This window comes from Epinephelus fuscoguttatus, linkage group LG20 (assembly GCF_011397635.1).
Source record: "Epinephelus fuscoguttatus linkage group LG20, E.fuscoguttatus.final_Chr_v1".
Lineage (NCBI taxonomy): Eukaryota > Metazoa > Chordata > Actinopteri > Perciformes > Serranidae > Epinephelus > Epinephelus fuscoguttatus.
The window spans coordinates 31,509,138-31,535,911 of NC_064771.1; the positions used below are offsets into that span (position 1 = coordinate 31,509,138).

General features: G+C 41.3%; 2 protein-coding genes across 3 annotated transcripts in view; one reads left to right on the top strand and one right to left on the bottom strand.

Moving 5' to 3' along the window:
* On the top strand, nt 1-15,308 carry LOC125881338 (kelch domain-containing protein 1-like). The gene is made up of 13 exons (XM_049564461.1): nt 1-422; nt 2,634-2,704; nt 2,950-3,067; nt 6,582-6,694; nt 7,247-7,331; nt 7,440-7,538; nt 7,673-7,747; nt 9,580-9,638; nt 9,746-9,858; nt 9,947-10,019; nt 10,130-10,214; nt 11,604-11,683; nt 14,604-15,308. The coding sequence occupies exons 1-13, from the start codon at nt 321-323 to the stop codon at nt 14,737-14,739; spliced, it is 1,209 nt and encodes a 402-aa protein (XP_049420418.1). The 5' UTR covers nt 1-320; the 3' UTR covers nt 14,740-15,308.
* LOC125881345 (LIM and SH3 domain protein 1-like) overlaps nt 15,133-26,774 on the bottom strand; it is a 17,000-nt gene continuing 5,358 nt past the window's right edge. Inside the window, exons 4-8 of one of the 2 annotated variants that reach the window (XM_049564469.1) lie at nt 24,306-24,413; nt 20,278-20,385; nt 18,437-18,506; nt 18,228-18,319; nt 15,133-15,872 (exon numbers count right to left, since the gene is read on the bottom strand). In XM_049564469.1, coding sequence (XP_049420426.1) covers nt 15,699-15,872; nt 18,228-18,319; nt 18,437-18,506; nt 20,278-20,385; nt 24,306-24,413 — 552 coding nt within the window. In that variant the 3' untranslated portion in view covers nt 15,133-15,698. The remainder of the gene's footprint in view (nt 15,873-18,227; nt 18,320-18,436; nt 18,507-20,277; nt 20,386-24,305; nt 24,414-26,774) is intronic. The other variant, XM_049564470.1, reaches the window with a different exon arrangement.

Genomic DNA, 26,774 nt, shown 5'->3' on the forward strand with positions numbered 1-26,774 from the left:
TTTAATCGGATCATCTCAAGATGTGTGCAGGCCTACAGTGGTTAAATGAGTTCAAGTGGTTTCCTCCTCAAACACACGACAGAGATAAAGTGGCACAAACACCAGGCTCGTGCTGATGGGAGGAGTAACTCAGGACAGCAAGCCTGAAAAACTCGTTTCGCAAAGCCTCCAATCCAGTCTGCTCTCCTCCCTGCAGCAGGTCGGGTCTCTGCTCTCTGAGCCGCCACAACATTCCTGAGAGCATTCCCAACTCCCGGGAAACATTTTACTTGTTTTTATCTGAGCGGTGAGTGTGGAGGAGCAGAGCCCGGGTGTTGGGGATGGATGCTGCTGAGAGAGACGCCCCGGTGAGCCGGCTGGAGAGGAGCAGCCACACGGCGTTCATAGAGAACAACACGCTGTATGTGTGGGGAGGTTACCAGGTAGGAGACATCAATGTGTGCCTGTACCTGTGCAGGTACATCTGCATGTTAAAGCCGCCGTTACCTGTTGCTCCTGTGGGAACTTAATGTGTGTGTCCAATATTAATTTAATGCTCATTTCTGTATAACAGCATGCTGATATTAAGGACCACTTAATTTTTTTTTAACACTTTGATGCAGTTGTGACACTCAGCTGCACATTTCTTAGGTGGATACAGGTGATACACTTTTTTTTTTTAGAAGATACACACCTTCAAACACACAATGACTCCTCTGTGACTCAGGCAGGATGTTCAGGTGATGTGGGACAGTAGATCAAAAACAGGTTTCTTTCAGAACTAGAGTTGTCTCCTTTTGTCTGAGTCAGGGACTAATTTTGTCACAAAGCTGCATAATTACCTAGAGTTGGTTCATGTTCTGCTCTTGATTGGTCAGAATTTCCACGTGGGAAAAATCCAGGAAGTAAAGCAAACGTTGAAGAAGAGTACACTTGCAAGATAAATGTGACACTTTCTAATGTCACAATGGAGGGACAACTACGCAGGTTGATTTTAGCGCTGCTCATCGTGGACTATATTGCTGTCATTGTTCATTTTAGTCAAACCATACAGTTTGAAAACGAGGCGCGGCTCCAACTAGAAAACAATGTTTTGATGCATTGGATGTGCTGAATGTGCATATTAAGGCAGTACAGGAGGAGGTGCACATTAATAATCCTCCAGGACTGTAACATGCTCATGTTTAACCCAAACAATGTGTCATGTGACTGCAGTTGCTTCACATCCAGGTCGCAACACCTTCTCACCACAAACGAACCGCACCAGAGTTCATTTGTAACCGGACCGAGACCACCTCTTCAAGAAGGTCTCAGTCACTCTCGTCCAAAATTATGCTCCATTTTATCACCTTTATTTCAGTCATTTCAATATTTTAAGAAGTTTACCCACATATCTATAGTAGAGGACACACTGACTGTGTTCGCACTGCACAGACTACCTGTAAAGACAGGCCACGCCCACCCCGATGACATTAGACCTATCCTAACTGTTGTTTAGTGGCAAGAAATGTTGTAGCAGTGGGTCCGCACCATGACCAAGCTGGCGTATGTCTGCAGTGCGCAGAGTAGGTGGAGTCTGCACACAATTTGACAAGTATTGTGGCCGGCAGATGAACCGAATCCACCGCTGAACTTGAGCAGTGAGATCAGCGTAGACTTTGCCACAACCACATGGCCCATACAAATAAGTCGAGGGAGACTTATAAGACGGACAAAAGCCTAAAATGGTGTGTGTCAAAAATATTTGACAGTCAGGCTTCCACCTCAGCATCTGCGTCGCCAGTTTCCTGTCTCCAAAATATTCATAAGCATGGGTCAAAGTCTGTTTCTATACATCACAACTTGTGCGTGATAAGTGGTGTACGCCTCTTACACTGTTTAAAAATGAGACACCAGATGATGTCATTCAGGCTTACATAAAATCTTTGAACATTACTGTCAGTGCAGGCATTTATTTACCAACTAGGAGAGCTACTGTGGCTTTTTTCCTGCAGGCAGACGTTGATGTTTTGTCAGCTGACAGATTACACTCAGCTTTCCCGGCCCTCGCCGTTGCGTGTTGAGCAGTATAGGCACACTGAAATGTAGTGGAACCACTAATTCAGCGTCAGCTTTTGTGATTGGCTGTTGATTTTGTACATGTCAAATCATTACAGTGCTTATCTGTCCCACTTTACCCGAACTCACCCTAACACACACACAAGAAGTTATAATGTTCAGTTTTTGTTGAGGCTGTTGTTTGTGTTTCTGTTAAATTTAAACTAATCATTAAGCTAGTTATCGCAGGGCTGCGTTAGTTTGAGGCAGGTGTCCCTAATAAACTGGCAGCTAAGCGTATATCTGCATATAGACAATATGTCGAGCTGGCAAACGTGCAGGAACGGATCAGAGAACATGCTCAGCGTTCCATTATATGAAACTTTACCTGCGTGAACATGTTGTGACAAAAACATTTCCCGGACCGTATCATGTTGTTGCCATGAGAACAATATCTATCTACACTTACACCACAAAAATGAACACGAGCCTTACAGTCTGATTTGATGTTTGCACACATCACACTTAAACATCCAAAGCCGTGTTTTTATCAGCTTGTGCAGCAGATAATAGCACAGTGTGTTTTTTAAATCCAGGACTTTATCTCTTCCTCACAGGTAGTTGCTGGAGAAGACGTCATGCTGCCCGGTGATGAGATATGGCTCTGTGATTTAGACAGCGGGACATGGTAAGATAGGAAGAGGCCTGTTTATCAGCTGATGTGCACACTGTGTCACCTTGACATTTAAGCTACGGATGTCGGGCCGCAGCATGTTTGTTAGTTCTTTTAAAAATAGTGCAAACAAGATACAGCGACTGTGTGAAAGGCTAAAGTCAAAGGGAGCTGTTTGTTGAAACCAAAGCTCCCACTAAGTGGAGTTTAAAGTGTTCAGGTTGGCCCTTTTTTAATTTGTGTGTGTTTGTATGTGACAGGGAGCGGAGGGAGATCACTGGAGACAAACCCGCAGACTTATCAGGCTTCTGTGGCTCTTATGTAAACGGCACACTTTACATCTTTGCAGGATGCGACCCCGTCGGATACACAAACCAGGTGAGTTGCTGCGGACTAAACAAGTTGGACCTTGTTGTTTGTCTCTGAGCTGCTTTTACAGTTTGTGGCCCTCGTGTATTATCATCATTACACTGGAGTCACGGAGCTGAGCATCTGTTTTTCTGAGAGATAAGCACCCAGCGTTCTTTTGTTCTTCTCTTCTGAGGATTTTTAACCTGTTTCCTAAGTTTGAGACTCAAGTTCATAAACAAAGCAAAGATAGTAGTAGTGTGTTGTTGCACAATTTGTGCGACAAACCTACATTTAAAAGTTGTATTTTTCTGCACAACTATCGGATGGATTGCCATGAAATTTAGGGTAAATGTGACGAAGTGCAATGGAAACAGAGTCAGCATCACTGCAGAGGCCACTGCTCTGGATGGCTTTAACACGTTTATGTACACAGAGCAGTTGCAAGAATACTGTAATACTTAAAGATTTGACTGGGCCTCTTTCAATCCCATCATCTGGCACCCGACCTGAGAATAAGCACCACCATCTGCTTATCTCGACCCCCAATATTTGTACAACAGCAGTGAATGGAAAAGCACATAAATTCCCATTTTCTTTGCAGTTCTCTAAAAATTTGGTTAAAATTTGCAACACATTTGAATGGAAACCCAACTACTGTCAGCCTCGAAGCACGGATCCTGACTTCCAGGGTTTGTTATGTAACAAAACTAAGGGTGCTTTCACACCTTCCCCGTTGTGTTCGGTTCGGTTCAGTTCAGTTCAATTGAACTCAGGTTTGTTTGCCGACTAAGTGCGGTTCATTTGGGCAGGTGTGAACACAGCATTCGCACTCGGATTTGCACAACCGGACTACGACCTTCTCGGAGAGGTGGTCTCGGTCTGGTTACAAACGAACTGAAACAAATCTGCTGACAGATGTTCATTATAAGGAACCAATCCTACAATGCTTCAACAGAATGTAGGGCATTATGCTGCGTTCATTTTGTACTTGGAGGTCAGAAGTGGGAAGTGGGAATGACGTCACCTCCGAGTTGACAACAGTTTTTGCATTCTAGTTGATGCCCGCATGAAAGCCTTTGTTGCCCTTGCACTTTCGGAGTATAGACAGCTTCAAAACCATCATGCACTCCGCCGCAGATGAGGCTGACCTAATGTAAAACAAATAAGATAACACTGCTATAAACAGTACTTTAGCAGTGTTTACTCACTATGTATGTGACTGGCAGCCATCTTGAATTCGTAAGTCGGGGTTGATGGGGTTGCTCCGAGTTTCCGAGTTGGAAATCCGATCTCAGGGTACGTACGAGTTTAAACTTCCGACTGGGACTTGGGAATTTCCGACTTCCGAGTACAAAACCAACGCACCATTAGAGAAGAGGCTGTATTTTGCAAGCTAACTTTAACTCCAACTTGTCAGAGCTGAGGCCTGCACTACGAACCAGGATATCTTTTCATTATCTGGTTTGACTAACCCTAACATCGGCCGTCTGGATAACCGGTACTACACTACTTTTTTACCTGAGACTCCGGACCTTCATCCATGGATACTACATCGATCCATTGGGGTGTTGACAGGCTGTGATCCGATACCCTGAAGTCAACCTTTTCCGGAGCAGGTTAGCTCTTCAGCCTAAGTTGCCATGATGATTTAAAAGGAGAACCAGCTTCGTAGTACTGAAAACCCAGAGTTAACCCTGAAGTTACCACGCTAACTCCAAATCCTGCTTCGTAGTACAGACCTCAGGTGACTGGGAGTTATGGGATGTCAGCAGTTCACAGTAGAGTTTAAAGCATGAGGTGTTATTGAACAGGGATGTGTCTTTAAGGCTTTAATCAATGCCTGGAGAGGAATTTTAAAATAATTAGTCTTAAAACATGTCTTGAATGTGAGCTATCAAGTTTGTCTGGTAGGTTTTTTCCAAGCCCAGGGCTGGAGCTAGAGAAATTGTCCGGGTCACACCAGACCTCAGCTCGATCATCAGGTCTGACGGCTGTCTGACACAGGCCAGAGCATTTTCCAGAGGTCAGCAGGAAGTTTGCAACAATGGCTTTAAAGAGGACAATAAATATAAAATGGAGATCAAACAGGGTCAAACCTTACATCCTTTTTCTACTGGAGCTTTCAGTTTGGTTTAAGAGGACAGCTTGAGTCTTATAGGCCTTTTGTTAAGGTCCAGTGTGGGATTTAAGGTGATATATTGGCAGAATGGAGTATAATAAGTGTGTTTTCTTAAGTGTATTATCATTGTGGTTTTGTTACCTTTTAGAATGAGCTGTTTATACTCATCCACCATGTTGCACCACCATGGTCTTAGCAGCGTCAGAAAACACTGATTCCTTGTTTTCTTTCTATAGAGCTGCTTTATTCAGTGTTTTGCTGGTTTAAATCTCTGTTGCTGTTTGTTTTGGAAAAGAGCAAAGCACCTTAAGTGAGATTTTCCTTTTAAACCCGAGTTAAGGTTTCCTTGAAAATAAAATCAGCTGCACAAAACTTCCCCAAGTCTTCTCCTCCTTCGGGTTTCCTGAAGTGTTTCTCCTTATCTTGGTCTTACACTTTATTAAACCGTTGCACAGAGGACCTTAGCTACTAAAATATTGAGGTCAGTTTATGATTCAGTATGAATATAGAGCACTAAATGAAATGAAGAGAAATGAAATGTGCATTAAAATAAAAATGTGTCTAACACTAGTATGAGGAGGAACTGCAACGGGCTGCATGCACGGTCGGCACATGCGCACTAGTTTGCTTAATTTTATGCAGCGGGATCTTTCCAATCAGTTATTAGCGAGGTATTTCATGTATACAAGTCAATGGTGTGCCGCATCATTCACTGGACTTCAAACACACTCACCTGTCCCTCTCCCACATTCGTCGCTTCATGTTTGCTGTTATTTTTGTTTCAAATGTGCTTTACAGTTCTTTCTTTTATTGACTTCCTCTAGAAGTGTTTTTTTCTTACTCCGACCAATTTGGTTTTCGTGTCTTCTTATCTTTGGCCATCTTTTTTTACTATCAGACCAACGTTGTGAGATGAGGTGTGACAACAGGTAGCCTTGGCTTTCACAAGCACACATTCAAGCAAACGTGGAAACAGTAGATTTTACAACTGTAAAATCCTTCAGTGCAGTAAATACCTTTTTAATGTCTCTCCTCGACTAAGGAAACCTTTTTAAGATTCTTCTCAACACCCTACAGGAAAGTAAAAGCTAAACCTTAGGTGTCATAATAAAGGAGCAAACTTAAGGTGCTTTGTGCAACCAGCCTCTGGATCTTAAGTTATCAAAGCAGACAGTTCGGCTCCCAGTAAAAACCTCCTGAACAATAAACACTGGAAAAATTCTAACTGGGAGTTCTGACTTTGCACATAGAAATTTCAGCTGGTCACAAACTCCAATCCTCACCACCAGACGCCACTAAATCCTACACACTGGTCCTCTTACTGTTTGACATCCTCAGCAGCATGAAGGATATGTCCTTTTTATACGTCTCACTCCATAAATCTGACAATCTCTTAATTGATCTGAATAATTTAATTTGCAGATGTACAGCATTGACCTCACGGAGCCGAGCTGCTCATGGAAGAAACTGACCGACACCAAGGGAGCGACACCTTCGCCACGGAACAAACACTCCTGCTGGGTACATCGAGACAGGTCAGTGATGCCTCTGTAGGAAATCACACCACACCAACTGCCCAATGAGGAATAATTTAGCCAACATATACATACGACTGAAAATGAGTTCCAGCAGCTGTTCACATCCTCGACATGGGAGGTTTTTAACTCAGAACTGGTCAGTTTGCATTTTTCAAATGGCTGCTCCACAGGTGGAAACACAGGCTTAACACCTCCAAAAGGTTTGTGAAGTTTAGTTTAGTGCAGTGGGTCCAGATTTTTCCGTGGTCATCAGTTCAAGGTCCACACAGTTTAATATATTCAGCATCATACTTGTGTTTGGCCATGTCGTCAAGCTAGTTTGCTGTCTCTGTCAAGTAGCTGTCTGTTAGACTTGCCGTCCATTCAGACTGGACCTGCGACCCAACAGTTGGGAACCACTGGTTTAGGGATATCTCAAGAGCTGGTATGAACAAAATGTTGGAGAAAAGGTGGATTTTATCAGATTTCTAGAGATTTTTCAAAACATACTTCCATTTTTTTGTCATTTCACTTTTATTAACTGAGTGTTTTGTCCTTTTCTTGCTGCAGATTAATCTACTTTGGTGGATATGGATGTAAGACCATAGGGGAGGTACGAAACACATCAAGCTTTGTCGTGGAGGAGATGTCCTGGGTAAGAAACAACGACCAACACTGAACAAAGCATGTAGTGATTCTTTATGCAAACCTTAGCATAGTGCTTATTCGGTACTCATGATCATATTTCGATCTTGTCTTTCAGTCGACAATTGGAAACACATTGTTCAGGTGCTGGGGCTGGAACAACGAAGTCTGTGTTTTTGACATACACACGGCTACATGGAGCATGCCGGAGACTCAGGTGAGTGAGACATGATTTCATCAAGACTTTAACTGAGAATGTTGAATGTTGTCTTTTAGACATTGATATAACTATATAAGTCTACTGTTTGTGTGTGTGGTGTGAATATAGTTTGACGTTGTTGTATCGTCCAGGGTCCTGCTCCTGGGCCCAGAGGCTGCCATGCCAGTGCCCTTCTGGGCAACAAAGGTTACATCTCCGGTGGCGTGGTGAGTTTAATTCACTGGACATAAACCGCATATCGTCAAAAATATGTGGACACTACTGTGACTTGACATCGCCTCTGTGTACAAAGCCAGATCTATTTTAAAAACTGCATTTCATTGCGTTTTGGGTGGAGGTACGTGACTGTCCTGCACAGAGTCCTGACCTCAGCCCCATCCAACACCTCACCTTGACTCTGAGACAGAACTTATGACCCAGCAACCCTTAGTACGTTTACATGCACACTAAGGGCCTGTCCCAATTACCCCCCTTAGCCCTACCCCTTGGCCCTACCCCCAGATTTGCGCGTTCCCACAGAGGGTAGTGGCGTCCCAATTCCTTTTTGTGTGTAGGGGTAGGGGGCATAACGAGGGGTAGGGGGCATGAAACTGGCCCTTCGGAGCGAGGGATTTCAGATGCTGACTTGACAGCGAGGGGTAGATGTCGCCATGGCTACCACCGAGCAAGAGACGGGGGGAAAGAGTTCATACATGTGCATATAATTTCACAAATAAACATGGAAGTTTATTTTTTATTGCTATTCACGATGTCTAGATTGGAATTGACAGAAAGCTAGCCAGCTAGCTAACGTTACCATCGTCAGTTTGCTTGTTAGCTAGTATAACTATGCTGCCTTGTAATGTTAGCTGGTTAGCTAGCTATCTAGCTAGCAGAAGTCCCCTGTTGTACAGGTATCATTTTGTCATCTGATGAATACAGCAAACGCGATAGGTAGGATGAACTCAACCGGAGACTCCATTTTAGATGCCGGTTGGAAATGTAGATGGCTCGCAGCTTCCTGTTAAAATAGTTACGTATGCGTGAACGTAACCGACGCAGTGACGTAGTGAGTGGTGTCCCAGTTCCTAGGGAAAGATTTCAACCCCTACCCCTCGTTGCTTCATTTCGAGGGCCAAGGGGCGGTGGGCAAGGGGGGGTATTGGGATTGGGCCTAATATTCAACTACTATTCTGAATATTGACAATAATGAAGTAGCATTTTCCAGCTAATACATGGAGGATATGCCAGTATTATTCGGGTATAGGAGCATTCTTTGGTCTAAATTGGGGTTTTTAACCACAGTTTGAGACACTGTTTACCGTCAGCTTTTTGCAATATACACAAACCAACCAGCCAGCAGCTTGCAAAGCTGTGGGGTAGAGATGCATGCCAAAAGAGAGCCCACATTTTAGGTCAGAAGAAGAAACACATCTACTTTTAAACATCATGAAAGACTTTTTCAAGAAGGTGGTCAAAGGAATAAAAGATGGAGGCTGTGTTCGTACCAGAAGGAGAAAAAACACTTGATGCAAAGAGGCAAAATGGCAAAAGGGAACTATTTAATATCACACACCTTAAGTGCAGCTAATGAGACTTATGATTAAGTTTGGCTGAGTGATGTGAGATGCCACTATTGTTGTCGATATTCAGTTGTCCTACGTTCTTTTTCGGGCATTAAAGTGGCTCAAGTGACCCAGAGAAGCTGTTCCCGTGCTCTTACTACACCCACAGCCCTTCGATAGTTAATACAGTAACTAGTAAGTTTATAGGTAAGACATGAGAGAGAAACCTGCCGTACAATTGGAATATTGTGTGCATGTAATCGTAGTCACTATTCGACCTCACTGACTCTGAATATCTGCAGCCAGGCCTCAAAATCTGTGGAAAGACTGAAACCAGAAAAGTGGACGAATGCCTACTGTTTTCTAAAAGTTCAGGTGTTGTATGCACCTTGCTCATGTAAATGTGTAGCAGCCTTTTAGCCGTGCACAGTCATAGTGTTCTAATGATGAGTAAACTTTACTTCTTTTATGTAAAATCAAGTCTATGTTTTCAGGAAACAGCAGTGTTGGACATGTTCTGCTTGGACCTGGAGACCTGGACCTGGACTCAATTGTAAAGCGTCCTCCACACGTTCACACATTAATTATAACCATTATTATCGACAGCTTTTCTTTCCAGTGACGCACTGACGTCTATTGCACTCTGCTGTTCTCCACCAGTGACATCTCCTCATCCTCTGGACCTCAGGGGCGCTCTATGTTCACCATGACGCCCACATCAGACCACACGCTTTTCGTATACGGAGGTCTCAGCGTAGAGGGGAAAACACTCAGTAAGTCTCGGCTGCAGACACTTTTGTGTGTCTTTTATGATAATTGCATCTCTTTGTCGTCATTTTTTCCTCTCTGTCTCTCTGTTAGATGACACCTGGCAGTTTAACACGCAGAAGAGAGACTGGACCAAGATGAGGAACCCACACAAGGACAAGCCCAGGTAAACTGTTTTGTCAGTTTAAGTTCATTAACTTTTTGTTCTGTTAGAGAGTGTTTTGAAAGCCAGTGTGTGCTTGCTTGTTTGGTCACTCAAATGTCGGTCGCCCTCAGAGTGTGTCACACAGCGTGCCTGGGAAATGACAATGACGTCGTCGTGTTCGGGGGAAGCAGCAATATGTGCATCCTCATGGACACGGTATGTGATGACAACTTGTTAATTGCTCGTTTGTTTTTTTAGAGCCATTTCTGTTTTCATGGGCAAATTATGTGAAGGATACAGTTAGTTAAACTGAACTCTTAAGTTATTCAAAAGCTTTATTTATTTTTTAAGATTATTTTTTTTGGGCTTTTATTGCCGTTAGTACAGTGCAGCTAGAGAGTGACATGTTAAGGGGAGACAGAATGGGAATGACGCACAGAAAAGCACCGCAGGTTGGAGTCAAACTTTGGATGCTGTAAAGGACTCGGACACTACTCGCTGAGCTATGAAGTGCACCTACATTATGTTGTAATGATTTCACACATGTTGCCGACAAAAACAGAACTGATAAGAAAAATGTGATGTATTCTATTTGTCTTTTAAGGGACAGTTCACCCCCTAAAATAAAAAGTGCATATTTTTTCTCTTACCTGTAGTGCTGTTTATCAGTCTAGATTGTTTTGGTGTGAGTTGCTGAGTGTTGGAGATATCAGCCGTAGAGATGTCTGCCTTATCTCCAATATAATGGAACTAGACAGCACTCAGCTTGTGGTGCTCAAAGCGCCAAAAAATACATTTGAAAAACTCAACAGCAATGTCTCTTTCCAGAAATCATGACCTGGTTACTCAAGATAATCCACAGCCCTTGTTGTGAGCAGTTTCATGTAGGAACTGTTTTCCCTCTACCAAACTACACCTGCCAACTGTATCACTGCACAGAAGGAAGTGTGCATCTACTGCTAGCTCACCTAGCACCACTGAGCTAGCTAACGTTACAGCTCGGCCAAGAAGGACACCATTAATATTTGTCTCTCTTCCATTTACAAAAATGTGCAAATAGTGCAAACGTGTCGCCACCTTGTGGAAACTGTAGAATAATCTGCTCGGGAAGTGTGTAGGAAAGAGTTTCCGGCCACACTAGCTGCATGAAAAACATGCTGATGTTAAGCAGGTATGCTGTTAATAATGTTTTCAATCTGAGCACGCTTCCAGGCTAAGCTAACACTTGCTAGTTAGCATTCAGCACGCAAAGAAACAGCTGAGTTTTCCGATATTTAATCATGAACCAAAGTTTTGGACAAAGGAAAAATTGGACCTGATAGTGACGGTAGAGGAAAAGTCACCATCATGTGACTTTATCCTCTGATGACCGTGACCGTTTGTAGAAAATCTGGCACCAATACGTACAGCAGTTGTGGACCCAGTTTGGACCCATCAGCGTTTCCGTCCACAGAGACATGGTAACCCACATTTTGCTGCTTTCACTCCACAAAAAAAAATTTGTTCACGATTTTAAGAGGCGGAAAACTTCTTAAGTCAAAAAAATAAAACCAGTATTTCATCTGTCATCCATCCTCATGTGATTACTGTCAAACCTCTCATCAGGTGGCTGTTCTGAGGTCTCCAACACAAACTCACTGCAAAGACGTGTTCATGTTTCAGACCCAGCCGTACTCCCTCTACAGGTACGTTGAACCTTACATCTCTTGTCCTGAATAGTTATCAGCTCTGAATACATATTTCGTCATGGGTGTTGTGTAACATGGCTTACTTTGTTGTGTTTGTGGCCGGTCACATGCATGTCCTGTTTCGACTGCACGTTGTGTACATTAGCAGCATGTGAGAGCGTGTTTGTGTCGTCTGCGTTCACACACGATTAAGCAGTTTTAACAAAGACCACAGAGACCCTTTAAATGCTCTGAGCTATTTATACTCTCACTCTGTTGGACCTGTGTGCAGGAAAACATGGTGTCACGCTAATGAGCTTTACATTATTATGTGCAGTTAGGCAATAGACTTTGGTATGTTAATGTGAAGTAGATTAAAATGAGTCACTGGAGATTAAAATGTTGAAGTTGTACCCTGCTCATTTGACCCTCAGAAAGTTAATTTTCTCTTAAGTTTATTTTTTGGACAGATGCACAGTTTAAGGGTCGGTTAAAATGAACTCAGGTCCGTTTGCGTGGTTGGTACAGTTCGTTTTGGGCTGGGGTGAAAGCTGTCAATCAAACCCTGGCGCGGACCAAACAACCAAACTAAAAGCAGACTGAGGCCAACCTTTTCAAGCTGTCTCAAATTGACTCTGGTGCGGTTTGTTTGTGGTGTTAAAGAAAACGAATCAAGCACAGGATTTCATGACAGCAGATATGTGATTATAGCAACTGCTAAACCAATGATAAATCCATCTGCTGCTGATGAAATCTGTCCATGATTTCATAATTGATCCTGATAAAGGCTAATGCATACATGTAACCATGGTGACACACATGCAATTTAGTGAGGGTATTTTCCCTGATTGAAAAGCTGTTAAAACTGCCATCTTTGCATCCAGCTGCAGTTTTTCTGCTCATCAAGTCCATTAAAAAAAGTGTGTGACCATGAACGATTTTTCATCCCGTCTCTGTTAGTCATTGTTCATGACATGCAGTTAATTTGCAGTCTAATAATAGCCCACTAATAACTAACAATCAGTTATTTCTCTTTGAGCTGTTTGTGAAACCAAACAACATAAATAAAAACACTATAGAAGCGTTGATGTGCTGCTGCATAATCGTCTGTCAGTCACCAGGATTTGATTCCCTCACGTGGGTCCTGATGATGCAGGCGGATAAACACCAAAACTGTCCAATCAATGAGTCACCTGTCAGTCGGTAGAACAGGAACCGAACCAGACCTGATCAAATGAACCAAGCTACGTTTCTGTATATCTAGATTGTGCTTTGAGCTAAATGCTAACATGCTGATGCTAAGCTGGTGTGATGTTTACCATGTCCACTAACTTGTACACTTTTCCCACCAAAATTAGAGCATACATGAAAGTTTTTTTTAAACATGAGAGTCTGCTAAAAGTAGGTGATAGCTCTGATCTACTGGCAATAGGAAAGGAGTCTGTGTAAAGTTACATGGCTTTGCAGAAAACAAGTACGACTTTTCTTTGTTTTTTTTATTCTGTTGTGTTCAATGTCAGACAAGCTGAAAAACAGGTTCATAAACAGCAGAAAGCAGCTTAGAGGCCAGTGAAAATGTCATGGTGGTTACTTCCTTTGTCTATTACTTACTCAGTCTCTCTTTCAAACTCGGTGCTGACTATTTTACAATGTCAGAGTGTTGCTTGAATGGAGATGAATGGTATTTAGTGGTTGCGTGCATATCACTGTATTGCACCGGAGGAATGGATAAAGTTAGGGTGTCCACCTGGTTATCATTTTGTCATCACTGCTGATTGGAGCTGGAGTTGATAAGAGTACCCATGACTGCTGCTGAGTTATTTGTTCCACAGCTGAATGCTAATGGTAACTTTTCCATTAAATAGAAAAGCCAGATGTTGCCAGGTGTTAGCGGGTTTTTGTGCATTGACAAAAGGACTTTAGCTTAGTGTGTTAGCATGCTAACATTTGCTAATTAGCGGTAAAAAAGTAAAACTGAGGCTGTACTTGGTAATAGAATTGGATCAAGCAGAAGTTTAACCGATGATGGCACTAGAGGAAAAATTGAGATGAAAAGTATTCAAATTAATCCTGAGGCGAAGATGAATGTGTGTGCCAAATTTCATGGCGATCCATTCAGCAGTTGGAGGGACACTTAGCTACAAACCAAACATGGAAACCACATCATGGCTCTACAGGAAACGAGAGGATCAAAAGTCGTTTGGATTCATCCTCTGGGGAGCATGAATGTCTGAACTTTAATCACAATCAATCCAGTAGATATTGAGACATTTTAATCTGGAACAAATTGAAGCACTGTCCATCACGATCTGTAAATCCACCTTAAAACACTTGAAAATTAGCAGTTTTCTTTATGTGCTTCTTGCAGCCAACACAACGATTTTATGGAATGGTGTTTTACTTTTAGCCACTGTGGCAGCCATTTTGGTCAGTTAGCCCACTGTTGGCCCCAATTTGTTGGTCTGACTCTCCAGAGTGAAATATCTCTACAACTATTGCATGACTTGCCATTAAATTTGGTGCACACGTTCATGTTTTACAGAAGATGAACCCTAATTTCACAAAAAATCAGTCCAGGATATGTTGGAAACTAGTGCAAAGGTAGATTATGGGTGTTTTGGGAAAACTGACAGGCTTCAAAACATGTTGCAAATTGTCTCGAGGGCTTCCAGAAATTAGGACACCAAGCAAACAAGAGAGTTTGACCTAGTCCTTTTTTAAAGCAGTCTGGAGGGCAAAAACACACCTGAAAGTGAGGAAACCAACAGGTGGACCATTAACATGCAAATGAACAGTACAATACACCAGTGTGCAGAAGGGCTTGTCAGATATGTAACATGTACCACTTCCTGTCAGAGCAGGGCTACAGCTATTCTTAATGTGACAGAAGTCATTTTAAAGCACCTGAACAAGCTGTGTGTTCTTCTGTCCTCTCCAGATTGTGTGAAGACTTCATAGGAAGAAACCCAGAGCTGTTCAAGAAGCATCTGAACTGGCTGCCGTCAAAACTATACGACAAAGTGGCCAAGCGAGTTGCCTTCTTCTCCCCGACGGAGCCCGTTCTTACAGCTTGAAGAGCACTACAGTTTTTAAGAGTGACAAGAATCTGAGCCGTTACAAATATTAATTATTACAAAACTGTTTTCATGTTTCTGTGTGTTGGGAATGTGTTATTTTTGTTGAATGATTTCCAAAAAAAAAAAAAAAAAAAAAGGTGCTACAGTTTCATTGTTTTAACTTAAGTTTGCCTTATTTTAAACAACACGTTTGGATTTGGTTAAATTTTAATCCATAAAGTGATTTAATGATGTGCAATCTGTTTTTTGAATAAAGGTATTGATATATTGTATCACTGTGGTGTTTATCATTTCCTCAATTAACAATGTAATAGAAGTTGTGTGCTTTAGGATAAAAGAATTAGGTAAAATAATCATCTTTGACTTAAAAAAAAACCCCTCACTCACAAATTCAAATATTCCACTTTTAATCAGTTCAGCTTAAATCATGATTGTCTTTAATAATATCAAACAAGAAGTCATCAATTCTTTGGTTCATCATATGACACTTGAATGCATCTGTTTCTGTCCAGGCTGCACTTTACTGCTGACGTACATAAAAAGGGAAATGTTACCTGAGACAGATAAGAGTAGTTTACATGTGTGAAGTATTTTAGTAAAAACTGTGGGTATATTTAACATTATTTCTTCCGTTTTGTGAATTAATTCCTCCTCCTCTCTTCTCTTATTTCCTCTTTTATGAGTTTCTGTTACACACACCGAAACTTTTAGTACCATCGTTCTTCCCTAGTGAAGTGTGAAACTTCACTCTGAGTCTCACTTTTCAAGAACTCTCAATGACACCTTCTCATGTATTTGAAAATCATACATCAACAAAAAAGGCAAAGCAGAATTACTTGGGGATTTTTTTTTCATTTGCAGAAGTTGATTTTAAAAAAGAAGCCTGGTTGTTGGAGGTGAGGGCAGATTCACAGAGCAGCTCGTGCTGCAGGTGGATCCCTTCCTGTCTGTTTGGTTCACACGGGTCGGACGTAGTTAGCAGGCAGCATGCCCCGCTGCCCCGTGCGCTGGTTGCACCCGAACATCCATCCCTCATCTATGGGCTCCACGTCTAAGAGCAGGTCGCCTTCTTGCAGGGAAACTTCATCTGCTTCTGCTGCTGTGTAGCTGTACATGGCCTGGTAACGTCTCTGAGGAGATAAATCAAACACACACACACACACACACACACACACACACAGGGAATGAATAAACAGAGACACACTCACACAGATGCACTGACGTATAACATACAGAGTCAAAATGATTTGCATCGGATTTCCATACTGAGTGACGCATGCACACGCACTCATATAACACAGACTGTACAAACACAGCTACACCGGCAGCTGGTACACACTCAGATCACATAAATACACTCATGGAACACACACACGCACAGCAACACACATTGTGAAAGAACACAATTTCTGTATGAACTTAAACTAGCTATACTTTTATCAAGCACAAATCATTATGAAACGTATCCTTGTACAACAGTTAGCATGATATCTGACGAATTAGCAGCCCATGAATGGCATCATTGTGTCTTGTACTTCCTGTTATGTTACGTACTTAACGTAAAATTATGTAGGTTAGGTTTAGGTGCGTAAAGTTACTTAGATTAGGTTTAGGAAAATAAAGTTATGTAGGTTAGGGTTAGGAGAAGCATCATGGTTGGGTGTCATAACGTTATGTACTTAATGTAAAGTTGTGTAGGTTAGGGTTACGCAAGTAAAGTTAGGTTTCGGAAAAAATAACATGGTTGGGTGTCATAATGTTACAAACTTAATGCAAATTTATGGAGGTTAGGTCTAGGCAGGTAAAGTTACCTTGGTTAGGGTTACCCAAGTTAAGTTACTAAGTTAGGTTTAGTAAAAGGTGGATGGTTGGGCATTGTCACGTTACGTACTTTATGTAAAGTCACCAAGGTTAAGTTTAGGCAAGTAAACCTATGTAGGTTAGGTTTAGGAAAAGAAACATAGTTGGGCATTGTCACGTTACGAACTTAACGCAAAGTTACGTAGGTGAGGTTTAAGAAAATAAACATGGTTGGGCATTGTCACGTTATGAACATAACGCAAAGTTACGTAGGTTAGGTTTAGGAAAAGAAACATGGTTGGGCATTGTCACGTTACGAACTTAACGCAAAGTTACGTAGGTTAGGTTTAAGAAAATAAACATGGTTGGGCATTGTCACGTTATGAACTTAACGCAAAGTTACATAGGTTAGGTTTAAGAAAATAAACATGGTTGGGCATTGTCACGTTACGAACTTAACGCAAAGTTACGTAGGTTAGGTTTAAGAAAATAAACATGGTTGGGCATTGTCACGTTATGAACTTAACGCAAAGTTACATAGGTTAGGTTTAAGAAAATAAACATGGTTGGGCATTGTCACGTTACAAACTTAATGCAAAGTTACGTAGGTTAGGTTTAAGAAAATAAACATGGTTGGGCATTGTCATGTTACAAACTTAATGCAAAGTTACGTAGGTTAGGTTTAAGAAAAGAAACATGGTTGGGCATTGTCACATTCAGCACTTAACATGAAGTTACCTTTGTTAGGTTTAGGCAAGTAAAGTTATGTAGGTTGCTTAGGGTTAGGAAAAGAAACATGATGACGTACGTTAAACTCAAAGTTCACTTAGTTTCACATTGATTTGATCACAGGTCGTCTGGGAGAAAGTCTGACCCAACCACCACCCCAACCTGCCTCCTTGCGCAGACTTTTTCTCTTTAAAATACTTTCTTCTTTACTCCCGTCAGCATACTGATCACTTGATCATAGCCTTCCCGATAATGTGGGTTATATACTAATTATGGTGCATACGTACAAACAGTGCATGAAAACTGGCTTGATTCCAATCAATCCCGTCCCTACAAGTCATTGCAGCTAAATAAATGAATGTAAATAAAGGACACAACAAAACTGAAAATCCATATTACAATAATAATAACCTTGCATCGTACACATACTACACATGCTACCCTGTATGGCCAAAAATATGTGGACACCCTCGCCTTATACTTTTGTATTTCTGTGTACTTGTGTAGCAGTTTTTTATAGCTTGAGTTAAGACTCATAATTCCAATTACAGGAAATCTTAATGCTGCATCACACAGTGATATTTTAGATACTGAGCTTCCAACTTTGTGTCAACAGTTGGAGGAAGTTCTTTTCCTGTCTCCTGTTCCTTTTCTTTTCCCAGGGACAGCTCCATAAAGAAATGATTCTCCTAGTTTGGTGTAAAAGAATTTGACTGCCCTGCACAAAGACCTGACCTCAACCCCATCCAACACCGTCAGGATGAACTGGAAGATCAGCTGTGAGCCAGACTGGAGCACCCAACATCAGTGTTGGACCTCGTGAATGCTGTTTTGGCTGAACGGGAGCAAATCAGATTAATTCCTGTTGTTTTGAATGAGATGTTCAACAATCACATATGATGGTGAGTGTCCACATACTCAAACTCACAAAGTGTATGTTTATGTAGTAGTCTTACCACTCCACCAGGTGGTGCCACAGCAGCAGGGCGCATCATTTGTCCCACCGGTTGACTGTGTCTCTCAGGGTTGGATGGTTGTTCCTCATAGTCTGCATGCACACACACACACACACACACACACACACACACACACACACACACACAGTCAATATATATATATATATATATACAGTTAATGCAGTTATTTAGAGGAGTCTATCTCTTACTTTGTCTGTTCTCAGGAGGAGGCGCGTCACTTCGAATCCTGCTCTTCTCAAATTCTTCGTGGTACTTTATCTGCACACACAGGCAGCAACACACGCATGTTAAAACCACATCAAATCTGACCGTTAAGCCTCGAGCAGCTCACCATTTTAGGAGGTGCTGAGAGATGATGAGGGGAGTTATTTCTGTGCAGAAGAAACCTCCTACCATCAAACAGCTGAGGAGTTTCTCTTTTAAGTTTTCAGATATGGTGCACTTTGTTTTCGCATCTTAAACTAACTGACTGTGACCGTCCTTCTTCTTCATCATACTGCACCACATTTTACAGAGGATAAACTCTAGTGTTGAGATGTCTGTGGCGGTGCACAGTGAGTCCACCAGGGGACAGAGAGACACAGAGGGGGCGACACAACCTCTGTCACATTAATCACTTGCAGTTCAGGCCTTTAGGCGCTGAGGGAGGAAACCTAACTGGATGTTTAATAAGGAAAAGAAGAGAAGAGAAGGAGCAGCCTCCATGTGTCCTCACCAGACCTCAGGAGGAGCAAACAGAGACACGATGTGATGGGAAAAGACTGGAGGAGAGCGAGGCCTTAAAAAAATATAGAAAAGGAAGGAATGAAAGAAAAGGTAATAAAGAGAAAGAAAGAAAAAGGAAAGAAATAAAGAAAGGAGCAAAGGACAGACGGAAGAAAGGAGTGAGAAAGGAAGGAAGGAAGGAAGGAAGAGAGGAGGGGAGGACAGAAGGAAGAAAGAAATGAAGAAAGGGAGAACAGAGGGAAGGAGTGAGGAAGGGTAGAAGGAAGGAAGGGTGGAAGAAAGAAAGACAATAAGAAAAAAGATGAGCAAAGGAAGAAAAGAAAGAAGAGAGCGTGTAAGAAAGGAGGGAAGGGCAAACGAAAGAGGAATGAGGAAGGAAGGAAGTGGTGGAGGGAGGGAGGAAGGGAGAAAGTAACAAGGGAATGAAAGAAAAAGACTGAAAAAAGAAAAAAGATATGAGCAAAGAAAAAGGTATGGAAGGACAGAAGGAAGGATTAAGAAAGGGAGGAGGGGAGGACAGAAGGAAGAAAGAATAGAAAAGAGAAACAAAGAAAAAGAAAGGAAGAAAGAGAGAGGAAGGACAGAGGGGAGGAAGGAAGGAAGGAAGGAAGAAAAAGAAAGAAAGGAAGGAAGGAAGGAGTGAGGAAGGACAGAAGGAAGGAAGGAAGCGCCCAGTGGAAAAAGCAGTTAGTAGATTTTGCCTTTTTCACATGCAGCTTATCACCCGTCATTCCTTTCTGCAACCAGATCTCCCATGAGACAAAAAAGAGAAAGTGTGTGTGTGTTTCAGTGTGGTATGTGTGCCTGTGTGTGCCTGTGTGTGCGGAGAGAGCGGACGTTCACTTTGTGTCCACAGCTGAGAGACTTTGACCATATAGGGCAGCTGCTCCTCAGTGGACGAGGAGAAATGTCTGAAATGTGCCTCTGCAGGATCTGTACTCTCTGACATCCTTCACTGCAGCAGTTTGTTCTGCTCCGTCTCTCTGTGCCAGTGTGGAAATGTACCGTCCTGTTATTGGACCGTCATGTGTTCCTGTTGGGTCTTAGGGGAAATCACTCGACTTGCTGCTTTGCATCTGCCCATGTTTTTTTTTTTGTCCCTTGTGGACAGAAAAAACACTCACTTGTTTTTACTGTGAAGTTAAATAAGGGAGGAGTTTTTTCTCGTTTTGATAGCCAGTTTTTAAAGACTGGTTTACCCATGTTACAAAAACATAAACGGACATTTGTTGTGTTGCAGTGTGTCTAAAACTGTCTTGGTGAGAATATGTTTAGTATTTTGTGTGAACCAAGTGTTTCTTACATTACTGATCTGATCCTGCGTCTTCTTCAGTCTCTGCATCTCCGGAGTGTCGACGACCACGCTGAAACCTTTCCCCTTGCTCTTCTCAAAGTCCTCCTTGTAAAGAGCCTGAAATTTACAGTTAATTTAATCAACGTTATGTTAGAGGAACAGATTCATATTTTGGGAACTGCACTTATTTGCTTCCTTACAGAAACGTAGATAAGGAGATGAACACTTGTCTCATGTTTGGGCGCTAAATATGAAGCTACAACCAGCAGCTGGTTAGCGTAGCTTAGCATAAAGACTGGAAACGGGGGAACAGCTAGCCTCTGTAACACTGCAACTTGTTATGTTTTGTATAAAGTAAATAAATTAGATATGGCTTGTGCTTTTTATGCTCTGTTCACACTACTGCTGACAAAGCAACAGCGTGACCAGCTACATTATTACAGAGTCAAGGTTGAAGTGTTGCTAAAGCTCTCGTTTACCATGGGTTTTTGTGTCTGTGTTTGCAAAAAAGCACCTCGATTTAATGTCATCTAAAGTCAGCATCTGGCCAAAAATATATCTATGTTCTTCATCAATATCAATATCTTTGTTACGTCACATTTCGCAGCCCCGTTGCATCCCTGTGTGCACTGCAATACACAGAGAGCTAGCATTGCGTCAGCTATTTCAGCTAGGTTAGCGTTTGAGGCGGGGCCCCGATAATTCCAATCAAAGTTGCTCAGTGCCACTTTAAGACATTAGATCTTCCTGGTATAAAATTGTTCGGATCTTCTGCATCGTGAGGCCAAACACACTAGAGACTTTGCTAACCAAGCAGCCAACTCCTGGGTTAGCCCTCCGCTAACTTGAACAGGGATAAAGTCATTTAATCGTGTGGCTCTTCTAATCTTTCAACATATCAAATGGATTAAATCCTGAGAGTGACATTAGAGTCATTTTGTGGGGGTTATGGTGCTCAAAATCTGTATCCACTGATTTACTGATGTTTCTTTTACAACATAGCCTGACACTATGGGAAAAAGTATTTTTGATGGCATCATGCAACAAACCCGGAAGTTGTAGTTACATGGATTGGGAACTATATCAAACTTCCTCAAAGCCAAAACACACTGGCAGCGAATGGCGCACATCAAAAACAGCGCTCCTGTGTTTTCAGCTTAAGTGTTTGACCACAGCTAGAAACATAAACATATAATTAGGTTGATGCTTTAGCGTATCATTTCAGGGGTCCGTTTCACAAAGCAGGTTCAACAAACTCTGAGTCTAATCCTGAACTCTGAGCTGATCTACTCTGAGATAAGAAACTCTGAGTTTCCGGTTCCAGAACAGCTGATTTAAATCAGTTTAATCAACTCAGAGTAGTTTCACCTGGAGTTAAGCGCGTGCACCACGACTATAAAAAGCCAGCATCAATGGAGCCCCGATTCGACGAGTCACCATGGCAATGGGGAAGAGGAGGGCTGCGTTTTTCACCCCACTAGATTAGAAATCTTAATGCGCTTATACAGCGAGTTTGCACACGTTTTCAAAAAGAAGTGCAACACCGCTGCAGCTGCAAAAGAGAGGGAGACGGCGTGGGAGAACATTGCTGCTCGGGTCAATGCAAAATTTAAATGTAGTCCTTTGCAATCACAATAATATTACAGGGGAAAACTGCTTGAATGGTAGCCTATTAATTTATTTCATTTAGCTGCAATCCCACGGGGAAGAAGCGCACTTGGCTGCAGTTTAGGATGAAATATAAAAACATTGTTCAAACAGGTAAGACCTCGGCATACTCTCATGGCGGTACCTCATTTTGATCATGTTTTACATTGTAAAGTAAATATTAAGTGGCTGTTTGACTGTGCAGTTGTTGTATCCCCAACATAATGCTGTTTTCACACACATAAATGTCTTCTCATCTATATCATGTTCTGTTAAATAATTAAGCTTATTTCAACTAACACAGACTTCTACTCAGCCAACAGAAAGAAGGCAGATGCCGTAAAACTAGCACACTTTTCTGACCGCCCTGCATACATTTGCCTTACTCAAGTGCTCAGCATCTCCGACATTGTACAAAAAAACTTCCATTTTCAAAGAAACGCAGATCAACACACAATATCTGCTGGGATGTGAGAGCATGACTACGATTGGTAATGTTGCAAATGTAAGGACGGATTAGGTTGTGTGTGTAGATGATGGACTGTGATGTGTACCGCTCAAAAAGATAATTGTGTGGAAATGCTAAAACATCTATGCGCGGTCTGATAACCATCTCCCGACGAACATTTAATACTCTGCGCAGTAATGTTGCACCTTCATCCACGGGATCGTTATCAAAAGGACATGCCATGTTAGTGAAAAAAGTTGCCACCTACTGTGCCTAATGGACTTCTAATATACTGACTCTGATTTTTTAAAGGATTTTTTAAAATGACAGACGGCAGAACTAGGCTTCGCCAAAACTCGGCTGCTGACTGACTGAATGAATGAGGAAATCAGATGGAGTGTGTGGCTCTGAAAGAGGGCGGAGACAGAGAGAAACTCGAGGTTCATTGAGAAAAACCTGGTCCCGACCAGGTTAGGTTCATAGAGTCTGTTACTACGGTAACTGACCGAGAGTTTAAGTTACCTCTCTCTCTGAAACAGACTAGAGTTACCTCTCTTTCTATGGTTTGAGTTACCTCCCTTTTTGAAACGGAAAACTCAGAGTTTCCCTCATTTCAGGGTTAACAGACTCTGAGTTTTCACTAAACCGGCTTTGTGAAATGGACCCCAGAACTGTGAAAAAGTTCAGCTCAACTTTGATTTGTAGCACATTACACCCGTTACGTAGCAACGTGTCAGGTGTCAGTTTTTAGCTTCATGTCGAAGGCTTCCATTGCAAATGACTTGTAGCCCTAGATGCGCTGTCGTGGCAGCATGTTTTTAGCTTAAGTGTTTGACCACAGCTAAAAACAAAAACATTTAATTTGATGTATGCTTTGGTGTGTCATTGGAACGCTAAAAAAAGTTGACTCCAGCTCAACTTTGATTTGCAGCACATCACGCCCGTTACGTAGCATGGTGTCGGGCGTCAGTTTTAGCGTCATGTCAACGGCCTTCATTGAAACTGACTTGTGGCCTGTTGCTTTGTTGCTCATAGTGTGAACACAGCAATAGGAGTGCTGGTAGGCAGATGTTACCTTTGGACAAAGCCAGGCTAGGTTTAGGCTACAGCCTTATCCTATACCAAGCTAACCAGTTGCTGGCATAGTCAATGTACAGACGTGAGTGTGGTATCAATCTTCTTATCTCACTCTCAATAAGAAAGCAAATAATGTCAGACAATTCTACTATTGGCAAACATGTTAATGACACAAATGGAGTGAAACAGTTTCATTAGATTTGTTATATTTTGAATTCATGCACATTTTTGTCCTTCACGTGGAGTTATGAGCTGCATTCATGGTGAACTGGTATTCGTTGAATGACATCTTCCTGTCACCAAATGATGGGGAAAAAAGTACCATATCCTCTTGTCTGTAATTCCCACCAACTTTTTTGTTTGTGAACCTTCAATCTGAAGTTATGTCTATTTTTCTATTTTTGTTAAAGGGTACATTTATATGAACTGTGTGCAGCTCAATTAAAGAACAATTATTCCTCTTGGTAATTTTTAGAGGCCTGAAGAGATAAAACTTTCACAAGAACATAAAAAAATAGAGATTCAATCTGAAATAAGGACATTGTTATTGTTTGTGGGTGGTTGTGAACAACTGCATTTGAAGGCTGCTGTAATTTTTTTGTCTTGAGTCAGTCAACAACAATAAATTCATCATAACCTGAATGCAGCATTGGTTAAAAAGGAACACTTAGAAATAATTTAACAAGCAAGTTTACATGTAAAAGGAAAGATTTTTATAGAAGTGTGTGCAGACATGCAGACACAGAGGTTGGAAAGACGTCACAACTAAAACTTCGACTAACTGTTATGACTAAAGAGACATATGAAGATTTATTGTGATTAGATTGTTCGATGCTCTGCGGTTTTTGAGGCGAACCGGACATACGTGACTGATCTGGTCTTGTGTCTTCTTCACTCTCTGCATCTCTGGAGTGTCGGCCACCACGCTGAAACCTTTTCCCTTGCTCTTTTCAAACTCCTCCTTATAGAGCGCCTGGAAATTTGTTATTCATCAGGATTCAAGAAACTTTCAGTGTAAAACCCCTGAGGTTAACTTCTCAGCCCAAACAGAGTGGTATTCCTCAAGATGACAAAAGCTAGATTAGATATTTTGAGGTTGCATGCACACTTTTACGGAATGTGATTCACAAATATACATATAAACACACACACGTGCTGTGCTTTGATCTGTCAGATTTCCTTTGTAAATTTAGGCCTGCGGGGGGAAACAATTGCAACCTTAAACAAAGCCAAAATGTTTACTTGAAAGTAAATCTGAGATCCTGACACACACACACACACACACACACACACACACACACACACACACAATGAGTCATGTTCTTGCTATGAGGAATATGCTCCCTCAGTAAGAGTGCTTGACCACCGAGACTTTTATGGTTATAAACAATGAACTGAGGAGAGGGAAGGAGGAGAGAGGAGAGGAGAGGAGAGGAGGGAAAAAAAGATGTGAGGAAACAGCTTTTAGTGTAAATTTGATCACCCTGTTATTGTAACAATCATGTAGCATAAATAACATTATGTCATATGATACTTCAAAGGGTTTTAACCAAAAATGGACCCACTCTTGCTTCGTGTGTGTGGTTACATCATACTTGTTCCCGTCACTGTGTTTCAGGAAAATCATTTGGTTTCTTAAATATGTTTTTACTAATGGTAATGAGTCAACAAGTAATATAATGCAACATGGTGTACCACAAGGAGCCATATTAGGACCCTTATTATTCTTTATTCATATTAATGATGCTGCTGTATCTAATGCTATGTTCTGTTTGCAGATGACACCAGCCTTTTTCTCTCTAAAAGAGATTTAACAAGTCTCATGAGACAACTAAATCAAGTTGTCACTCAATGCCGAAAAGTCTAGTTCCATGTTGTTTGCAGGAAATATGAAGCATGACAATGAGCATGTTAAGCTTAACATTCATAATGAAGAAATAAAGTTTCATCGACATGTTTTTTAGGTATTATGATTGATGATAAACTCCTGGAGAGAAGAGGTTGGTCTTGTCTGCAATAAAGTCACTAAATCTCTTGGGATTCTTTTGAACACAGTACTTGTTTATTGATGTCTATGCATATTTAATATATTGCAATATTGTATGAATGAGTTCTTTTCAAACTTATCTGTATAAACTACTCCTGTAGCAGAGACAGTTTGTTAGATTAGCGACCTTTTGCACCCCTGTTTTTTAAATTGCGATTGTTGACTATTTTTTCCATCAATATTCCTCAAATCTGTACATTTTTCTTAAAAGTGAAATATGAGATTACAGATTTACCGTGTAGTTTTAGATATTATTTTGATACTAACCCCATAAATACACAACTAGAGAAGCCCAGAGTCTTTATCTTCCTTTCTATAAAACATCCTGTGGTCAGTTTTCTATCAGATATCATGAAGTTGTTTTATGGAATGAAAATGTTAATTTATTGGATTGGATTATTGGAACTGTTGTTCATGCTGTTGGTATAACAACTGCTATATATTCAAACTTTAACTGTATACCTATATGGTGATTTTTTTCTGAATTCTAGTGTTTAAAATGTATTGACCTATTTACCACTTCTTTGTGTTCTGGGTTTGGTTTACATATAAGCGTGTACCACACCCTCACATGCAATTATTTATGTATTTTTTGCCTTTTGTTTAATTTGTTTCAAAAAGTTTCAGTGACATTAGATAAGAGATTGGTTCGTTTTCACTGTGAAGAAGAGTCTGTGGTTCCCACCAAACAGTCATGCTAATATTTAACAGGTGGTTTGTTATCTTAGTGCATGCTGACACATCATCTGGTTGAAAAATAGGGTGATGCTGATGGATTTTAAAGAGAAATTGAGAAGCAAAAGAAGATTACATAACAAAGAAGCATCAGCTGCATGGTGAAGGTTAACTTTAGCATTTTTCAACCTGGAACCTATTTTCCCATGTTTTTGTGTCTAAGTGACTAATGGAGTTAAGAAACTGGTCCAGTATTGAGTGAGACCGCTGCCACAGCCTGCAATGGAACCCCCTTGGAGCACAATCAATTTACATCCATTAAGGGTGTTTGTTTTTGCTGCTGGCAGGTTCAGATTATTATTATGTGTCTGGCAACATTATGGAAAGGATTCCTACAGAGATAGCCCTTTTTGTTCAAGACTAAGATTTTTTTTTTGTTAAACTAGAAACAGACCCAAAATCGCTATTGACGAACACACCAGACTCCATTTAAAAAAAATAGTAGTTTTAGCATGTATTGAGCTAGGATATTTTCACATCTAACTGGGTAGATTGAGTTTTTTCCCCCAACAAAACCAGAGTTGATGACTTGGATCAGTGGAAAGATTAACC

Excerpts from the sequence above, each read along its gene's own strand:
- LOC125881338 (XM_049564461.1), top strand. The coding sequence starts at position 321 with ATGGATGCTGCTGAGAGAGACGCCCCGGTGAGCCGGCTGGAGAGGAGC. Across the intron at positions 3,068-6,581 it reads CCGTCGGATACACAAACCAG|ATGTACAGCATTGACCTCAC; the intron begins GTGAGTTGCTGC and ends TTTAATTTGCAG. Across the intron at positions 9,639-9,745 it reads ACCTGGACCTGGACTCAATT|TGACATCTCCTCATCCTCTG; the intron begins GTAAAGCGTCCT and ends GTTCTCCACCAG.